Source organism: Vanellus vanellus, assembly GCF_965231255.1.
Source record: "Vanellus vanellus genome assembly, chromosome: 1".
In the NCBI taxonomy this organism is placed as follows: domain Eukaryota; kingdom Metazoa; phylum Chordata; class Aves; order Charadriiformes; family Charadriidae; genus Vanellus; species Vanellus vanellus.
The window spans coordinates 154,711,224-154,727,821 of NC_138905.1; the positions used below are offsets into that span (position 1 = coordinate 154,711,224).

The 16,598-nt window shown below is 41.3% G+C and overlaps 1 protein-coding gene across 1 annotated transcript in view; it reads left to right on the forward strand.

The window, feature by feature from the left end:
• The first annotated feature begins 1,801 nt into the window (after positions 1-1,801).
• The window catches only part of GRTP1 (growth hormone regulated TBC protein 1), a 42,449-nt gene continuing 27,652 nt past the window's right edge, over positions 1,802-16,598 (forward strand). Inside the window, exons 1-3 of the mRNA XM_082490897.1 lie at positions 1,802-1,919; positions 3,812-3,963; positions 10,099-10,257. Of these exons, the coding sequence (XP_082347023.1) occupies positions 1,882-1,919; positions 3,812-3,963; positions 10,099-10,257 (349 nt within the window). The 5' untranslated portion in view covers positions 1,802-1,881. The remainder of the gene's footprint in view (positions 1,920-3,811; positions 3,964-10,098; positions 10,258-16,598) is intronic.

Sequence of the window (16,598 nt, forward strand, 5' to 3'; positions counted from 1 at the left end):
GCAGCAACAGAAACTGTATATAACATTTAAGGCTTTCTGACAGTAAAAATGCACCGTGGTATACACAATGCTACCCTTGATGCACTGCAGATGTACCCTTAATTAATCACAGAAACAATCTGCTGTTTGCAGGGAACTTTTGACAGATCCATTTTAAAAGGAACATCCACCAAAGAGCCTGACCTTGTCAGGTGAAGTAAAAACCTATTACCAAACAAGCCTGCAGCTTCAGGATTTGGGGGAAAAGGGGATATTCTGCCTAAATGAGGCTCCCTTCTTCTCTTCCGTGAAACAGCATCACCTCCTTCTATTCACAGCTCTGCCAAGGATTTTCTGTGCGACTTTGACCAAGTCACCAGGGCAGAGCTGTTTGCAGAGCGTGCCTCTGCCTACGCTCTGCCAAGGCAACGCTGGCGGGATGTCAAAGCACAGGCTTGGCACAGGCACCCGCTGGCTCTCCCTGGGGTGGTTTGTAATCAGGTTCCAGTCCTGCCAGTACCCGAGCGTGTTCGTGACGCCGCACAGTAATTTGAGCAGGACCACCCTCCTGCAAGAGAAGCCTGCTAAAGCACAGAATTTTCCCACAAAAATAATACATTATACAATCACGAACTTTTACAACCCCGTGATGGCAGTTAAACCAAGTACAAATCTCTGTATTTTTTCCCTGCCTTTGGAGCCAAACTACTTCCACATTTCTGTGTGGGTGATTGCCTTTGATCCCTCAGAGGGGAGGTAGCTTTCTCGAGGAGTGTGCTGGGAGGGAACAACTGTTGATCTCCCTTATGAAATCCCATCTGTTGTCTTCAGCAACTCTTACTCGCTGGCTGAACGAGATAATGTTTCTCCAGCAGTAGCTGTAATTTTCCAAGCACTTTGCTGGGTGCAAAGTCAGAACTTGATTCAAAAAGGACAAGCAGGGATATAATTTTGCTCTCTCCCTTCTGTTACGCAGTGTGTTACAAATTAGGCTGCTGGCAGTCAGGTAGGGCAGAGTCCATGTGGGTTTGGGGGATTGTTTGACATGTCTGAAGACCATGAACCATGCACTGATCTTAGAGGTGGGTTCCAGAAATGGGGAAGCCTTTTTTGGGTATTATTTTGGGTATTAGTACTCCACGTTTTTGACAACCTGCCATTTATCATTTAAATCATATTTAAATGATTGTTAGTTTATGGTGGAATCTAAGTCAGCAGAAGCTAAAGCTGGTAATACTTCAGTGTTACAAAACATTGACTTTAATGAATTATTTGGAAAAATTAAAGGGAAGAGTGTGAAGATTTGGGGTGGGGGAGCCCAAACCAACCAAGTGAACTTAAATACTGACACAACCGCCTCTTCTCGTTGGTTATGGGGAAATTCCTTCGCTTTGAAGGGCCATACCTGAAACTACTCTCACCCTATTAGTTAGTGAGACATTTCCCTCGCACTGAAATACTTGGCTTTTTTTTCCAAGACGTGACAGATAGGTGAAATAACACAAATCTAAAGCAGTACCAGAGCAGATCAACCTCTGTTCCTCTCCCCCCCGCCCCCAGGCCCACCCCCCGCCCGGCAGGGAGGAGCGGAGCGGAACGGGCGCCGCGCAGGTTCGACCGAGCCCCGGCGGAGAGGAGGGGATACCGGGGGGGGGAGAGCGGGGAAGGCCGCCTCTCCGCCGCCGGGCCCCGCGGGCGCGGAGCTGCCCTGCCCGGCGATCGGCCCCTGGCATGGGAGGCGGGACCCGGCGGCCGCCCCCGCCCCTCGCAGGGCGGCAGGAGAGTTGAACTTGGGAAGCCGCTCCCTATGGAGCCGCGGCGCTGCTTGGCCTGAGGAGAGCCCATTCCGCGGCTGAGGCGCCGCGCTCCCTGTCCGGGGGGAGACCGAGGCGCAGACGGCCGATGGAGAGGCGAGAGGACGGGCGGGACTGGGCGTACAGGTAGGACTGCTGCTTCGCTTCGCTTCGCTTCCCCCACCCCGGGCCCGTGTGGCGGGCGCCGGCGCTGAGGCGGGTGCCTTGGCAAACGGGTCCCGGGAGGGTCCGGCGTGCCCGCACCCCTGCCGCCACCGACCACGGCCGCCTGCCTGCTCCCACCCGGGCTCTCCCGAGGCGGGTGTGTGTCACGTTTAAAAATACCGCTTTTACAACTTTCCTGTGAATCCGCAGCCCTGGGAGGGAGCTAGCCGGAGCGGTGACTCGCAGCGTCGCGTAGGGAGGGTTGGTTTTTGTTGTTGGTTTTTTTTTTTTTTGGGGGGGGGGGGGGAGTTCGGTGGTCTCTTACAAAAGCCTTTCCCACCGCTGGTGTCTTGCCGAGAAGCCCCAAGGGCTGGGGCAGAGAGGAGCCGTGCTGGCGGGTGGATTCGGAGCCGGGGAGAGCGAGGCGTTCACCCCCAGAGCGCTTGGGGCTGTGAGGGGGCGGCAGGAGGCGGGCGGGAAATGGCGGCGGGGGCGCCGGGAGGGGGTGCGGGGGCAACCGGTGCGGCCGTTAACGTACCTGAGGGTGATGATAACCGTCAGTGCCTGCCGGCAGGTTAGGGAAGGTAACTTCCTCAAAACCGTGCTTCCTGACTCTTTTATTTCCCCCTTTCTACCTCAGGAATGGAGTTCAGCATGAAATAATTCGGTACTTGCTGCCTGCGCGGTCGCAGTATGGGAGATGTGTTTTCTCGGAGGTGTTAGGATTTTTTTGAGCTTTCTCGCGTTCCAAGTCTTCAGAGAAACGCGTTCCGGGGGGTTCAGTGTTTTTTACACCCATGACTTTGTGTCAAATTTGGGGAGTACATGAATACAAAGGTGACTCTTCTAACTGCTGCTTAGGTAATACCAATTTGAGGTCTGAATATTAAAATGTTCCTCTTCTGATTCACGCTTTACTACCCGTGACGATCCCATGAGTTGGAGTTTACCCAAGGCCGTGCCGGTGCCGCTCCATGGGCAAACTAAACTCCTTCTCCATGAATGAAATGGGCAGTGATTTTGGAAGTTAAGCCTCAACGTCTGTCTTGCAAACTTTTCTGTGTGGACAGACCCTTCTGCCCATTAAATTTCTATGGAGCCTATTACAGCTCTGTACTTGAGTGAAAATTGGCAGGTATAAAGCGTCCTGAGAAGTTGCCATAAATCTGGTTTAGCGAGGTGACTTGATATATCAAGCTAGAACAGAATCAGACTTGCAGTTCTGAAACTCCATCAGTGCCGTGCTGCCTGAGATAATGTGATGTAACACTGAAAAATTGTTAAAGATAATAAAATAAGCAGGTTTGGTACTACATATGAAGGAGGTTGACAGAAGGATTTGTGTTTGGTTTTTTTTTTTTTTCCCAAACCCTGTAGTGTCATGAAGATAATTTCAGAAATCAGCCCTTCTAAAAAATAATCTTTGTAACTTTTTCTTTCTGTTGTCATTTTTTTGTGCAGAACTGTGTGGAAAGTGAGTTCAGGCCACATGTGAGCTGTTGTGCTGTACCTTCATACTTTTCTACTGTTTGTATTGCAAAGAAAGTTACCTCCCAGACTGCGGTGTAGCCATAATTTGGGTCAATTTTGCACACAATGGATCCTTTACTTTAAAAACTCCTTATTTCTAAAAGTAGTGAAATCTATAAAACTGACAGAACAGTGCATATTTAAATTAATTTCCTAAAAGAGCTTTGATACGCTAAACGGAGTGTAACAGTTTGTGTAAAGTAGGTTTTTGTTGGGAGGAGGGAGTTTTGAGCTGCTTCTAGAAATAGCAACTGGAAGTTATTTAAAGCATACTTCCATGTATTTTTTTTTTCAGCTGTAGGTATGTAGAAACATTTGTACAATAATTCTTTTTTATTTTGTAGGGTTGATCCGTATGGGTTTGAAAGGCCAGAAGACTTTGATTATGCGTCCTATGAAGCATTCTTTTCCAGATATCTAGTGGTACTCACTAGAAGAGCAATAAAATGGTCCAAGCTCCTAAAGGGAAATAACAGTATACAGAAGAGTTTAAAAGGTGAGCTGTATGTCTATTTATAAGTAAAAGTGAATTATGTTGGAACCAACAGAAATTGTATCAAATTTGTTTGCATTTTTGAATGTTAAATACTATTTTTTGTCTTCAAATAAAAAACAGTGTATAGACAGTAATAATACATAAGCAAGTATGCCGCTGTTAGGGGGATCATTGATTTGATTTAAAGCTTGCAAAGGAGTAATCCTTCTTTGTCATACACTATAATATCTTATTACATCTGTAACCCAGAGATTATGGCCACTGGCTCTTCAAGATGCTGTTTTACAGCTGTTTGATATATTGTACTCTGCTCTGTGCTCTTTAAAAAGACACGAGATTATGGAGAAGACATTGTCTTGAACGTCAGGGATCAGGATGTTAGGACTCTCAGTTGCTGACTCTTTGACCATTTTTCAGATTGCTGAGATTTTCTAGCTCTCCTTACCCTTCTTTTGTACAATGACATTTACCTCACAGATAAAAAGGTATGTAGTAAGAACTGATGCTAAATGCCTTATGAAGTGAAGAAAGTAAAATTAATTCAGGAGCTAATGCAATATTAGATTAAATGCTGATGGAACTGTTAATAGCTGCTTCAAAAAGCAATAAAACCTCTAGTAATATTTTATCCTGCAAGAGAGACAGGGAGAAATAAATGGAGGGAGTCAGAAGGTGGCAGGGAATCCTTTGAGACTAAAGGGTGAATTTTTTTTCCTCCTGCTCTGTCTTAGGGTTATTTCATATAAGCATCTAAATTTTCCTCTCTGCTCTTAATGATGCTCTTCAGCTTGCTTTCTCTGGGGAGTCTTTTGGAATTGGGCACAGTTGTCTATAAGTACTGTTAAAGAAAAAGTGAGTAAAACTAAGCAAAAGTTCATCAGGCACTGACTATAACACAGCTGAATATTTAAGCTGTGCTTCAGGTGCAGACTGCTAATTCTGGTGGTTTTGTTGTTTTGGGGTGGGTTTTTGTCTTGGAATCATGAATGGGGTGATAACTAGTGAGACATTTCAAGTATAACACTGTATTTAGTGTACGGATATCCATTTTAAGGCTGAGGAATCCCAGAAAACATAGGTTTGAGCTATAGCTGCTAGATCGTATGCTGCTAAACTAGTAAGTAGCTACTTCTACTCTCTTCTTTTTCTTCCATATGTAAAGAAGCTTTTGTTTAGGGTGTCAAGTTTGAATACAGCGATAGCTGTGCAGTATTTTGAATTAGTGGGGATTTTGAGATTCTGTGGAACTTAGTCTTCTAGTTGTTGTGGAAAAATAATCTCAGGTTTTGATTAATCTCCTTCTTTCAAAATGCGCAAACTGTGACAGTGGCAGCTTTTAGCAATTTGTGCGAGTTCTTTACGATGCTGGAACAGGCCACACAAGGGAAGAGAAATGTAGACACAGAATGCTGCTGTGATACAGTGTGAATGCCTTTGGTCTTATTTTGGGGCCAAAACTTTGACCAAATCTCTCAACTTGTCCGCCAGCCTTCAGTACCGATGGTCATTGTGCCCCACTAAGCGTGTTATGGCAATAACCATTAATGTGGTTTTAATCGTCTCTAGTAGGCTACTGTTTGTGAAAAATGGGGTACCATAAATCCACCAAGTCAACACAAGCAATGGCTCTTGACTGTTGCAAGCCCTTGTGGGCTAGTGCATCATCATTGCCGTTACTAACTTTTGCTAAAGATACATGAGAATACATCGTCTACAAATTCAAGTATATATGTAATACGTAAGTCTAAGGAAAGTGATTGGGAATAAATAATGTTGAGGAAATGTAGTCAGAGTGCAAATTCAAAGTTGTTACAATAAGCCTCCCTCATTATCATCAGCTGATACCTCAGAAGAGGAGAGCAACAAGTTAGCCTGTACAACTACAGATTTTTAAGTACCTGCCTTCTTATATCAGTATTAAGATTGAAGTCTGTGGCATAAGCACCTAGAATTATGTAAGCAGTTGTTTAGGCATGTGCTTTATCCTGTGAGATCATCCTGCAGTGATTTACTTGGAGGCAGAGAGCAGAAGGTCTGCCTGTTGATATGCTGAATTTCACTCCTTCAGGACCTGACTTAATTGCTCTGAAGCTTTGCTCAGGAGCTGCTGGTTCTGATTAACTTCCCCTCTGCTGCGAGTTGGCCGTAAGATAGAACTGAAAAGAATATTTGATTTGCTGCTTTCCCCCTGCATGCAATAGCTGAATCTGTGAACCCATATCCTTATTTTGAGTTCTACTGGGGCCTTTTCAAAATGCATCCTGCTGTGAGTAGCTGTGAAAGTGGCATTTTGCATGTGGTATCTCAGTAGCTCCACGCCCATTTGTCTTTACACATAGAGAAGCTCACAATTCCTGTCTGGGTGAACAGGAAGAAGTGATGACTTGTGTTAATTTTCCAGTTTGGAAATGTGGCACGTTCGCATGCTGCTGTGTTTGCCTCACATCCAGGGTGGTATGTATGCATATAATTCTGTTCTACTGTAAAGAAAAATAATTAGACTACATTTTAACAATGGTAATTAAGCAGTATATCCTGTTGTTCTTGATTACAGCCTTCCAGCAGAGCAGGTCATGGGAATTTTGGCTGACAGTTCCTTTTGCTTGTTCTCCAGTCTCTTCCTTTTGGTTATTTTGTGATATTTTGTATCCCCCTCTACCTTTGTTATCTTCACTGTCTCCTCTGCACATGTGAATTTTCAGACAGTGTTCAGATATTTGACTCTTCTCTCTTTCTGATGCTACTGAGATACTCTTGATTTTTACTTTTCTTCATTCAGCTGCTATCTTTATGGGACCAAAAGACAGCTTTCTGCTCTGGCTTGTTTACAGGTGGGCAACAAACTGACACAATTATGAAAAGTAGCTTAATTCTAACCAAATGCGTGCTGCATAAAAAAATTTGACTGTAAGTGGATTAGTCAAAACTAACTGGTAGCAGAAGGCGCTTTCTGGTCTTTGAGGCTGATAAAACACAGTGAAAGGTGAATGTAATGGTACTAAACAGTGTTTATAACAGGAGCGCTTCTGCTTCAGCCCAGGGGTTGGAGAAGGTTGGAGCATCTTAGAAAGTCAGGTTTTGTGTTTGACTGTAACTCGAATGTTTACAGCACAGATCTACTTTGTTTCTTCTGCGATGCAGTGATAAAATAAAACTTCCAGTAGAATTTTTTCTCTAGGATCCAAGTTAGTTTCCTCAGTGTTCAACAGTAATTGTTAGTAACTAAACCAAAAAGTGCAGATATCTTTCAAAATCTCACTCTTCTGATATTTTATATGAGATAATTTTTGGTTTTAAATAGGGTTTTCTTACATGTACTTAGTCCACCTGTGGTGTAGAGTGAAACAACGTTAATGGGAGGAAAATATAAATACAACTTCACGTAGAGGCAAAAACCTCCAAAAATGCTCATATGCCACTATTAAACAAGGACAGACAGGTTTAAAGTGATTTACTTATTTTTAAATCTTCTTATGATAAGTAGTGCCTGATATTGGGAAATGTTATTTTCTGCATATCTTTCACCACTTCTAGACTACTTCCCTATCATGTAGCTGCTTTTTCTGGTAACTAGAAAAACATATTAAAAAGTGTGACTCTAATCCTGTGTAAATTGGCACTGGATATCAGAGGTAATAGAATTACTGAGGCTATTTTTTTTTTTTTTTTGCTTAAAAAGAACTGGTGATGTTTCATATTTCATTAACGAAGAGGCAAAAATTGTACATAAAGATATTTATTACACATTTTAAAGCTTAGAGTGTTGTGTACGCTGCTGTTCTGCTGGGTGTGATTCTGAGTGCAGATACTCAGGGCTTGGTGGTATTTAGCAGTGCCACTTTTGAGATCAAGCCCTTGGTTTACAGTTGGAGTCGAATATGTGATTGGAGACACATGCACAATCTGGCTTCATCTGTGAAAGCTTCTTAAATGTTACAGTAGGAGGATATTCTGCAGTGTGGACTGTTTTTGTGGGCTTTTTAAAAGTTCCTGAGGATAATGTGGAAAAGGGCCTATAGAACACAAAATAAATACATATTTGTATAAACCAATATCATTTTATATACATATGTCATATTATATATGTATATATAAAACCCATATTTAATTGCAACTGTCCTTGTTTTCAAAACTACTTTCCTGCTTCTGTATGCCAGTTTGCAGGTCCTGGCAAGTATGATAATGGTGTGAAGAAGAAAAACACCATGTAAAGGGCTTTTCCATTCCTCAGGGAGTGGGAGAGCTGGGGTAGGTAGTCACTTGGGGCAATCCAAGCCTCTGGCTGCCTATTACCATGAGAACAATGACACAGAGGAATAATGAGTGTATGCTCTGCTGCAGGGCCACTTCCCCCTTGTGCCAATGTCAAAGGCTTGTCCCTGCTTCTCTTGAATTTAATGTGTGGTTTTGGATGTGGATGTCGGCTATGCTTTCAGAATTGACAGTTGTTCCAGAAAAAAATACCATTGGAATTATAGGTTAGAATATGATAATCTAGTAATTTAACTAGTAAATACGCTTCTAGAGGCTTTCGCAGGCTAATCTGAATGCCTCTTGTTGACCTAAATGGGACTGGTTCATCATACTCATTCCTGCATTTGCTATGTCCATCTATAGGATTTCTTGAACATTAGAGTTCAAAATGTTGTAAAGAAGAAGCGGACATTATTAAACAACCATGGAAACAAGTAAATTATTTCCAACCTGTCTAAAAGATGGTTGTAGTTAAAGTTACTTTACATCTAAACAATAGAGACTGTAACCCATAGTATAAATCCTCATTGAAAAGCTCAACAAAAACTGTACCCGAAAGTCCAGGTATTTATTGCAAACGTGAAGGGTAGGAGTGTTTCTCTGAAAGAAAGTACCAGACTTTAGGTGAGTGAAATCCCTATTAGAGATGCATGTATCTCTCTGTTGACATTGGGAAAGTAGCTTTAGCTCCTAAAGGAAAGGCAGCTGCAATTAGGTGGAATGTATTTAGAAGTTGGCTGAGTTGTAAAACCTTGCTTCACCCTGCTGTTTTTCAGGCCTTTAATTCAGGCAGCATTTATCTTGAGTTACAGATCTCTGTGATTGGATAAAACCAGATTAGGTAGTGATATTTTGTGTGTCTCTGTGTGTGCAGAATAAAAATCCCCACTCTCATTTGAGCCCTGTAGAATTTAGGGATGAGAACTTAGTATCAATTAGAGTATCATCTCATTCATTTAGTAAGAAATATCTGATTCCTTTCTTAGTTTCTTCTCCCTGGAAAAAAGGAGAAGGATCTCAAACATTCAGCTGTCTTTTTGGGTCAGAAGGGGTAATGCTGATTTAGGATTCTGTACCAATGAGCAGCATTGGCTCCTTATTAATATTTTTCATACCATTCCCAGGAGGAAGCTGCTTTGGCTGTCATTAGCCTAATGCTTCTTCCTGCAATCTTGCATCCTAGTTATTTACACTGAATCATCTGCTTAAAAAAAAAACCCAGAGCACACCCTGGTGATAAATATGATGCAAGAGATAAGAGTTATTTCAGTTTTGAGAAGACTCCCCCAGTTATGCTAGGAAAAATCATCTGCTGCTCACTCACATCTCCAATTCTTCCAGAGACTCATTTAGACAGTAGCCACATACTTCTCAGTTTCTGCAAGGATTTCAGTGGTTTGGTGCTAAGCTTAAATCCTAGGGTTATGTTAACATAGCCATTTGTGCTAGAGCGTAACTAAGCAAATGGAAAGGGCTATCATGTCAGAGGCTATTAGTAATCTAGGGAAAGAAAAAGTCAGTGTTTGTTTTTCTGAATGAAAAAGGACAAAGATCAAGGGGAAACTTTGCTGTTCATATCTCTATCTGGAAAGGTGGGAAGATGAGGAAAGGATTCAAAATCCTAATGGGGTAAATAGAGAAGGCAGGAAAGCCTGGGCCTGGAGATCTGTGTGGGGAGTCAAGAATTTACAAGTGAATCTAAAATATGCTATGTAGCTGAGAAGGAAATGCTTATCCTGAATGGTAGCATAGGAGAGAAAGCATAATAGTCTCTAGCCAGGAGCCTATGACTTCTCAACTTTCTGTTGCTTGTTTCCAAAAGAAAAATACAGCTGGATTCTATTATTTTTGTTAAAAAACACCAAACTTGTTGTTTTGCAGTGAAGAGATATATCAGGAAAGGCATCCCCAATGAACACCGGGCATTGATCTGGATGATTGTGAGTGGGGCCCAAACCAACATGGAACAAAACCCTGGATATTACCACAGACTGCTTGAAGGAGAGAAGAATGACAAGCTGGTTGAAGCAATCAAAACAGGTTATTGTCTCGATAGCACTGATTATATGTCTTAGGTCCTTAAATGTTAGAGATCAAGTTATGTCATGGAAAACTTGCGTTTCTGTAGTAGTGGTTTAAGTGCTGAATTAACATGTAAATTAGATTAGCCATAAGCTCTTTAACACCACAGATCTTTCCAGGTTCATCATGTGGTCAAAAGCATTAAGGAAGATTAGAAATTATTTGGGAAGGAACAGAGAACAAACCAGAAAACAGGATTTTGTCGTCTTCTAAGTGGATGATTTATAACTTCGTACCATGAGACCTGCCTCTGGGTCTGTTTCTCCTTACTTCTGTCCCAATAGGGCACTAGAAGAGCAACAAAGATGGTTGAAGATCTGGTACAATGCCTGTATGAGGCAGATGAAGTATGCTAGGATTTCAGCTGGAGGAAAAAGCTGCTGATAGAACTATTTGAATTATAAATTATGTAGAGAGGGTGAATGGGGAGCAATTGTTATATGTTTCATGTAACATTAAGAACTAAGGTCACTGAAATAAATTTGCCATGCTGCAGGTTTAGAAGAGCACATCATGGAATTGTGGCGCTTATTACAACAGGGTGCTGCTGAGGCCAAAAATATGAACAGGTTTAAAAAGGAATTTGACAAACTGAGGGGTGGGGAAATCCACTTGATGCATGAAATCCTAAACACTAAACATGAATCCCTGAAAGAATGGAAGCACAGGAGGAGAAATGCATCTCCTCTGCTAATCCAGTTTCATATGTGCTGTCTGTGAACATTGATGGGTGACCATTATTGGTGACAGGGTATTAGGGCAACCAGACCTTTGGCTGGCCCACTGCGTGTTTAAAAGAGGCAACAGGGGAGGAAAAGCAAGTAGAATTTTGATGTAAGGGATATATGCCTTGAAACTTTTCATCCTGCTGCAGCAGAGTTTTTGTAGAGAAGTCAATGCTGGCTGAATTGCCTAATTACTGAGTCAAGAGGTTGGGCTGTTCTCTGGACAAGCACAATGCTGAGGTGGTTTTGTTAAAATGGCAGGTGCAGTTATCTTTTTCCTCTTGAAAAGGCCAGGTAATTCAAGTTGGGGCTTTATAGATTTTTATTTGAGTTGCATAACCATCTGAACACTTTTTGGTTTATGCTGAGTTTCCCCTTTGCTTCTCCCTCCCAAAACAGCAGCAGCGCTATTGGCTTTTGGGACCACACACCTTAGTAAGGCATTTGGAGCATAAACTTTCATGTTCCTATGAATATGAAGACCAGCCAGAAATTTTCAGGCTGATATCCTGCTCAGAACTAGAAACAGTAGAGCTCTAACTTCCTGCTTTAGCAGGAGAGTTGGACTAGATGATCTCTAGAGGTCCCTTCCAACTCTGAAAATGCCGTGATTCCGTGAACTATGAACACAGAGGGATCTACTAAGATGATTTTCCAAAGTCAGCCTTGGTAAGAGCCTGGAGAGGGATCAAACTGTACTTGGCTCAGGTACAATTGCTGCAGGAGGGAGTTGCAAACAATTTTTTTTCCAGTACTAGACAATGACATGAAGGGTCATAACACGACAGTAGGTGGCTTTTCATACAGGTTATACCACGAAATAAAAATATTTCTGTGGGGAAGAAAAGAAATGGAAGAAGATAAAGATCTATTCATGAATTATGGAGGAAATACAGTTTTGGAAGAGCTACTGCATCAATTGGAAAACCTCAGAAGAGAAAACTAACAAGGAGCAAGTGAGGGAAGGGATAAAGAAAAATGGGTTCGAGGGTGTTATTGGAGGAAAAAAATAAAAAGAGGACCTTAGACTCCAGAGTAATAGATTTTGCTTCAGAAAGGAAGAAACAATGTGAATATGTGAGGGGTGGAAGGAGTGAAATACTTAAGGTGAATGGAAACTTTGTGTTTAATAAACTTTGTGCTCCCATTGACTGTGCAAATTTTATAATGGGCTTTAGCTGAGGACTGACTTAGTGTGAATTGTTGTGTGACATTCGGTTTGTTTCTGCCAGTGTTGTTTTCCCACCACTGCGGTTGTTTTTAACAGTAAAGTAAAGTAAGATGTGGAATCTTGCTGCCGTTTGCAATTTCCAAAATTTTCAGGCAGTTGTGCTGTATTTACTCCTGCAGTCTAACTGTAAAATTATAGCCCAGGACAATGCAGGGGTTTAAAAACAAAAGAACAGCAACCATGCTTTCTTTTTTTTGCAGGGGGAGGGGCATAAGGACAACGCCAACCAAAGACTTTATTTCAAATTCAATTTAAAACATGTTAAGAGCCAATGTGTCCTGATTCTTTTACATGCCCAGAAGCTCCAAACAATTTTCACGTATGTTTGGAACTTATTTTCAATATGGGAATGTCTTTAATGGGATATAATCAGGTTAAAAAGTGCAGGTAGAGAAATGGTATAATCTTTAAAGAAAAATCTGATTAGTAATAGCAATAAAAGTCTTTCAGCTAAATAAATCTAAACTGTCCTTTCACTGTTTTTGGCCTTTAATTTGCTGATTCTTAACTGATGATGGGCTTTATTGCTGATGTTTTATATGACACTTGCTGTTTAGACCTACTTTTTTTTTTTTTTGAAGAGAAAAGTAAGAGAGAAGACTTCTTGCTCTACCCATTAAAGTAAGAGCTTAAAGAATGCAGGTCTCTAAATTTTGGTGGAAAACTTCATGGTTTAGTTTACATACACATTTAGAAGGGCATGCATTCCTACTGAGCTTTGTTGTTCATGCCCTATTATAGTAAAGTTTAGTAGGGCAAGTGATGTTGGCAGAATAAAATGTGGCTGTCCTCCTAATGCAAAGGCTATGTGCTGGTTACAAAAAGGCTGTGGTGTATGTTGACATATCTTCCTTGCAGTAAGCCCCTCTTAGGCTGGGCCATTGAAATTTCTGAGTAAGTATGTCTGTGTCTGCAAGTCCCCTTGTGTGCACGTGTAGCTAATATCCACATTTCATGAAGAAGAGTTGTAGGTGCTGTGAAATCTGGGGTCTGATATTTATCAGTCAGTCCCCTAAGCCTGTGGTGCACCTTGTGACTGCTGGCATAATGATCTGGCTGTGTGGGTTGGATGGTAGTTGTAAGATCTTAGTTTAATTTACGATGGGTTCAGAAAAGTAATTCACACAGTAGCCATTGCCACTTCACTGGAGACAGTGAATGTTTTGCTGTCAAAGCACTAATAAGTTTCTCTGAATAGGGTTAAACTATTAGTGAAGGTTGGGAATTCTTATGTGAGTTTAGTGCATTTAATCATGCAAGAGCAAGGGGAACAGCAGTGTCGGCTCTTCTGGCTCTCTGTAAGAGAAGCTGTATCAGGTCATATCCAAATGGCTTCCTTATCTGCTCTTCTGTCTACCAGAACAGCTAAAGGAAGAACTGGAGGAGTAAAGTGTATGGTGATACTTCCTCGGAATGTCTTTCCTAGTCTCCAGTTATCTGTGGTTTGGGGAGTTCCTGAGTCATGTGCTGCATGTTTGTAATTAGTAACACTGGATGGGGAAAAAAATCACAAAAAAAAACCCCTGGTTGCTTCTTTTTTATGTCCTTCACCTTGCTCATGAGCTTGCAGATTTGTGCTGTTTTGCTCATGAGCATTTCCTTCCAAATTAAGGAGCTGTAAACCACCTTGGTTTATGCTACGTAGGGTAGTCATTTCATTCCCATGATCTTCGTTGTTTCCATTCTCTTCTGCAGTTTCTCCGGTTCCGATACCATTTCTTGGAGATGAAGGGGACTGGAATTTATGTGGGTGCTTCTCAGATTTATACGGTGGCATTACTGTTCTTTTGTAGGAAATCCTAACCCTGTTTGCTTTCTTGATTGCTGCAAGCTATTAAACCGTTACTTGGTGCTGGTGGTAGTGGGTGTCAGGCTTGGTTTCTCTAGTTTTGTTTGATAAAAAAACTTGACCTTAACTTAAAAAAACCCAACCAAACAAAATCCCCAATTTCTAGTTCCAGGTGTTGGGAGGGAAAAGCTTGAAAATGAGTCCTAATTATTCAGTTATAATGAATTTGAAATATCCTTTAAGTATATTAGTTTTATAAGTTGTAACTGATTACCTAACCTCATTATTCTGGAGGTTTGCAATGGAGTTTTTGAATGCTGTAGTTGGCAGCTGAGGTGAATTTTTGTTCTGCTCTTTACTAAGTAAAAAAAAAAAAATAAATTAAAATTACCTGCCTGGGAACTATTCAAAGCAGATAGAAGTTAGTTGTAGCAGTAGCAAACGAGTGACTGAAAGTGGAGAAGATGTTAGTTATAAAAATACTTGTGCAGTTTACTGGGTACTGTGTCTGGGAGTGGGCAGCACCTGGATATGAAGGTTAAAACAGAAAGGATGGGATAGCAAAGTTGACTTGTTAGGTGTCTTGACTTTTGAAGTACCCTAAATATGAAAGGAACAAGACTGGTACAAAAGCATTAGTTTTCTGGACTGCACATTTAAATCTCTCTGCTCCAAAAGAGCATCAACAATTGTGATTCCAGGTACCAAAATAGATGTCTGTTTTATAAACTGAGGTTAATGTGGCTTTCTGCCTATGTTTGTATTAATGAATGAGAGGTAGAAATACTGCAGAAACAAGCCAATGGTCTTCTCATGGTTGCTGCACAGAGATAAATCAACAGAAAAGGAAAGCTGTTGTTTTTGTTTCACAGCAACATACCGCTACGACCTCACAGCCCTGAAAGATCCTCTAAAAAATACTCCACACACTATTGGGATTTAATCTTCATTTACTGCAAAGGAGTAGCTAGTCTTTTCTTTGTGGCCTTCTTCCTGGTCCCACATTCCTCTACCTAGTTTGGTTATAGCCAGCAGATCTGCACACAACCACAAGATGGTTACCGTTTTGAGGTTTATCTAGCAATATAAAGCTCTAATATTCGTTTCCCTGCTTGAAAACAACTGTGATGTTTTTTCCTCAAACTGGACTAGTCTGAGGTTATGTTCTTTTGGATGCTAACGTCTGTGGAGAATGAAGTAGGTTAATGGATAGCAGGTCAGAGGGTGGGTTCTGTGGAGGGGGAGGAGAAGGTGTTCAGACATTTCCTCTGGAACAGGTGTAGTAAGTGGGGATAAGTGCTCAAGTCAAATGAACAGCTCTCACCTGCTCCTGCTGTTTGCCTTAAGTCATCTCTGGCAGTTGTCTTGTAGTATGGTAAAACGTATGAGTTTGTGTGCGCTTGGGGAGTGGGTTGATTTCCCTCACTTTGCATTCAGAGGAGCCTCAGAGCTGGAGGAAGAGGGAGAGCATGCAAAGGGAGTAGAAAGGAGAGGATGTAGGACACCCTGCTCTTGGTGTCCTCAAGATAATAGTCTGACGTAAGGAGTCCTGTAAAACCATGCCCTGTGTCTTTTATAAAGGGTAAAGACTTCTAGGTTTTGTATCTTGTTTTTGTTCTATGCCTCCCCCCCCCCCCCCCCCCAACCTAAAAAACTGTTACTAAAGAGAAGATTTAAATCCTTCATAAAATTAGGGAAGACTTCTCCCAATCCTTGTGGGGGAAAAAACATGCTCTGCACTCAGAACGCAAATTGGAGCCGATTCTCTCAACTGCAGGCCTTCCTCACGTTGTGAAATTAGAGTTCAGTTTGAGTAGTCTCTGCTCTGTATTTGATGGACTTTTCCTACTCCTCCCTGACATTTATTCTAAATAGCTGATCAGAAGAGCCATAGCTGAAACAGCATTAATCTGTTCTCTAACATCCGGCATATACTTTAATAAACAACAAATTCTGATCATGCAAATACTATGCTACTCTCCCTACCAAGAAGAAACAAAACAAATTTATTTATCCTATAACTGTCTGGCTGTTGCTCAAGTCCTCTTAAAAGTTGTCTTTTTCCTTGTGTTTTTCTTTCACTTCACCTCTCATGTGACTGAAAATATTTTCCTACCCTCCCATTTCTGTAAATGATTTGCTAACTTTTAAAAGGAAGAAATAGTGATTAGTGTGATAACTTCAATGCTTGTGACTTCCATGACACAATTGATTTTGAGAGGCTTTCTTCCTTTGGTTGCTTACAGCTCAACTTTGTGACAAAGCTGTAACAGACTTCTCCCTTTGTGCAGGGAAAACTGATAAGAAATGATAACTCTTAGGACATAAGTAACTGTACGGTAGTGCTGTTACTGATTTTTTTTTTTTAATTTTTTTTTTTTAATTTAACCCATTTTGTTGTTGTTGTTGTTAAATATAACCAAAACAATTGTTTGTATTTTATTAATAAGTCTTGGATTTTGAAAATCTTCAAAGTTACTTTTGAATAGGATTTTTCTCCCTAACTTAAACTTCTAAAAATCAGATGGCCAAGTCTGGACTAGTGACCTTGGGT